This window comes from Petaurus breviceps, unplaced genomic scaffold, assembly GCF_028583685.1.
Source record: "Petaurus breviceps papuanus isolate PSGF00001 unplaced genomic scaffold, PetGlider_PUasm1.0 90897, whole genome shotgun sequence".
In the NCBI taxonomy this organism is placed as follows: Eukaryota; Metazoa; Chordata; class Mammalia; order Diprotodontia; family Petauridae; genus Petaurus; species Petaurus breviceps.
Window position 1 is genome coordinate 11,159,756 of NW_027187374.1, and position 3,641 is coordinate 11,163,396.

Sequence of the window (3,641 nt, forward strand, 5' to 3'; positions counted from 1 at the left end):
TGGAACTTGGGACTGCCTTGGACAATTTCCTAGTATACGGCTCCCTGTTCTGTCTCCACACCTGGGTGCATTGACCTAAGACTTTTAGTAGCTCATTGGGGTAAATTTAGGGAGATTTAGGAGAAACAAACTAGGAGAAAAACAAATATTTACGAGCTAAATAATTATCCGAGTGACAGAGGGAGACAAAAGAAAATGTAACAGCCCTCTTAAAGGTTTGTGGTTTAGTTTTTGAGTTTTGTTTTCCCCTTTCACCTGGAATTTAGGTAACATGGGACTCTCCCTAGCTGGTCTCCTTTACAGGAGACAGGCAAACATGTGGGACCGGGGAAGAGAGAACCTGGGGAGTTACGTATTCACCCTCAACCAGTAGTCCGAGGGAGGGAGGAGCTGCGCCTGCGTGCGGGTTTTCTGACCCTGGGCTGCCCCAACTCGCAGATGTAGCGTCTCTGCTGGTTCTTCTGTGCAGCTGAGCCGCCTTCTCCATCCCGCTTCCCCGCACCAGGCCAGGCTCAGTGTCTTGAACCTCCTGCCCTCCACCACAGCCGAGTCATGTCTTCCTGCAGCCGAGTGGCGGTGGTGACCGGGAGTAACAAGGGAATCGGCTTCGCCATAGTGCGCGATCTGTGCAAGAAATTCTCTGGGGACGTGATTCTCACCTCCAGGAACCCGACCCTGGGCCAGGAGGCTGTGAAGAAGCTGAAGGACGAGGGACTGAACCCTCTTTTCCACCAGCTGGACATCACTGACCCGCAGAGCATTCGGACCTTGCGGGAATATCTCAAGGAGCAGTATGGGGGTGTGGATGTGCTGGTCAACAACGCTGGAATTGCCTTCAAAGGTAGGACACGGGGGAGTGAGACTGTGTGTGTGAATGAAAGTCACTCAAATTGATTGTAGGGCCTGTGAAATACACACTGCAGGAAAAAAGGTCTGTGGGGTGAGTGACCTTAGAATACAGGACCTGTAATAGCGACAGGTTGTTAAAGCGTTCTGTTGTTGTTCAGTCGTATCTCACTGTTCATAACGGCTCGCACCATGCTGGCCCTGGGTTTTCCTTGGCAAAAATTCTGGAGTGGTTTGCCATTTCCTGGAGGACCAATGGATTAAGGCAGCCAGAGGTTAAGTGACTTGCCCACGGTCACACAGTTAGTAAGTGTCTTCTATCGAATTTGAAATCGGGACTTCCTGATTCCAACCCCCACAACTCTATCCACGGCGCCATCTGTTTGACCCCACCTCCTGAAATTTCCTTCTGTCATTTTGTTTATATCTCCTATTGACCCACTGTTGTAGGTGTAACCGTATACGGCTAGGGAGTGTGGTGGCATCAGAGCTGGTGCTATTTCTTTTGTGTGTGCTGTATCCCCACTGGCGGGGTGTTGTTTGCATGTAGTTTCTTAAGTAAATGCGTGTTTTCCTGAAGTTGTTGAATATTTGTAGTTTACTTAACAAATAATCACCCTCAGGTTTCTGAATTTCACTTAGTGTAAATTTTGGTTTGGTAAAGTTACTCTGTACCTCTGAGTACTCCTGTTTATGTAATCACAAATTGCATTTCTGTGTATGCTTTCTTGATTTCCAATGCACCAACTATTCTGAGCATTTTAGTGAATTTTCCTTCTTTCCTTCTAGTCTAAGTGTCTCGGTGGATGTAGAGCACAGGGCCTGGAGTCAGGCAGACCCGAGTTCAGCTATAACCCTTACAGACACTTACTACCTTGGTGACCTTGGGCAAATCACTTAACCTCAGGTTGCCTCAGGATGCTTAACTATAATATGGGAATAATCAAAGCACCTACCTGGAAGGGTTGTAGTGAGAATAAAATGAGAAAAATATTTGTAAAGTGTCTATCACGAAGTAGGAGCTATAGAAATACTTATCCTCCCTCCCTTCTCCTTTTAAAATTATGTGAATTTCTTTGCTGTAGAAATAAAACCTTAAGTTTGATTACTATTTAACTTCCTCTTCATTTTATCTTTCTTCCCCCCTTCCTTTTTTTCTTTTAGTTGCTGATACCACACCTTTTCCTATTCAAGCTGAGGTGACCATGCAAACCAACTTTTTTGGCACCAGAGCTGTATCTGCAGAATTACTGCCTCTGATAAAACCCCAAGGTAAATTCAATATCTGAAATACATACTAACCTTGCTTATGCATGGAGGACATATCTAGAATTATCAAATGTTTAATACTAAACAAAAGATCTGAGTTCTAGCTCCAATTCTAACAATGTTGTCTTGTTTGATTATCCCTGTTTTTCTGGGCCTTCATTCTAACAATTATAAAGAAGTAATTAGATTTCATAATCCCTCATGCCCTTCCTTGCACTGTTTCTAGGATACATAAATTCCTCCCCTTTAATTCAGGGACATTTGGGAAATTTTTGGCTATATTACAAGTCTCATCAAGTATCACTCAAGCAAAAAAAAGGGGGGGGGGGGAGAATAAAAATACCTCTGTGTCTAAACTCCTCTCCCAACAGAGAAGACAGAGAATTCAGGAATAGTTTTTCCCCCCACAGAGACCTGAAAAATAATTTATTCCAAAAGAAGACAAATTTAATTTTAAGTTCTTTGGAAAATACAGCTTGGGACAACTCCAACACTTTCAGAGGAAGCTTTTTTCTGAATGAGGTTTCCTGGTTGGTTAATGAAGCTGTAACCATTCATCTACCACTAGAGTCTTACTTGTTTTTTAAGCAGTGAATTTGGGAAAGCCATCTTCAAGGCCTTAGATTACCAAGAGGAAAGAGAATAATATTTGTCATTAAAATCACATTCCTCATCAAAAGAGCACACTCACGGTTTAGGTTTTTGGCATTATTTTATTTAAAGCATAGTTTGATAAAGAACATTTTTTTTTCTTTTTTGGAGGGGGGAAGGCAAGGCAATTGGGGTTAAGTAACTTGCCCAAGGTCACAGGGCTAGTAAGTATTAAGTGTCTGAGATTGGATTTGAACTCAGGTCCTCCTGACTCCAGGGGCAGTGCTGTATTCACTGTGCCACCTAGCCACCCCTAAGTGCAATTTTTTTTCAAGTTTGTAACAGGAAAACTCCTGATCATTAGAATAAGACAACTATTGAAGTATCCTATAAACATTTAAGGTAGCTGCCCTCCCTTCAGATGACTTGAGACAATCTTTGGAATAAAAAGTGCTTTAACATCTTAAAGACTTATCTTTACCTGGATGATAGAACATTGTACAGATTATCTTCTTTCTGGAGGCCAGTGATATTTGAGATAATCAAATATTACATTTTCTGATTCTCCAGAGAGAGCCAAATAGTCAGAATAGCAATAGGCCAAAAGGTATAGTAGCACTCTACACAGTTTACCAGGGGTGTATAGGGCTGTGCTGGAACCAGCTTGAACCCAAGTTGGTTGTTAAATTTCCATCATAAACATGTACACTGGGGTGGCTAGGTGGCACAGTGAATAGAGCACCACCCCTGGAGTCAGGAGTACCTGAGTTCAAATGCTGCCTCAGACACGTAACAAAAAACTACCGTGTTTCCCCAATAATAAGACCTATCCCGAAAATAAGCCCTCCCCTTACTGTGTAAGATTCCTCTAAAATAATCCCTCCCCCGAAAATAAGCCCTATTGAGATTGCTACTGTAGTGAAGGTGATCCCCTG

General features: G+C 42.9%; 1 protein-coding gene across 2 annotated transcripts in view; it reads left to right on the plus strand.

Annotated features, from left to right (window-relative positions):
* The first annotated feature begins 382 nt into the window (after positions 1-382).
* Positions 383-3,641, plus strand: part of LOC138151477 (carbonyl reductase [NADPH] 1-like) — an 8,795-nt gene continuing 5,536 nt past the window's right edge. The window contains exons 1-2 of one of the 2 annotated variants that reach the window (XM_069074975.1): positions 386-841; positions 2,011-2,118. In XM_069074975.1, coding sequence (XP_068931076.1) covers positions 553-841; positions 2,011-2,118 — 397 coding nt within the window. In that variant the 5' untranslated portion in view covers positions 386-552. Of the gene's footprint in view, positions 842-2,010; positions 2,119-3,641 lie in introns of both variants that reach the window. The other variant, XM_069074976.1, reaches the window with a different exon arrangement.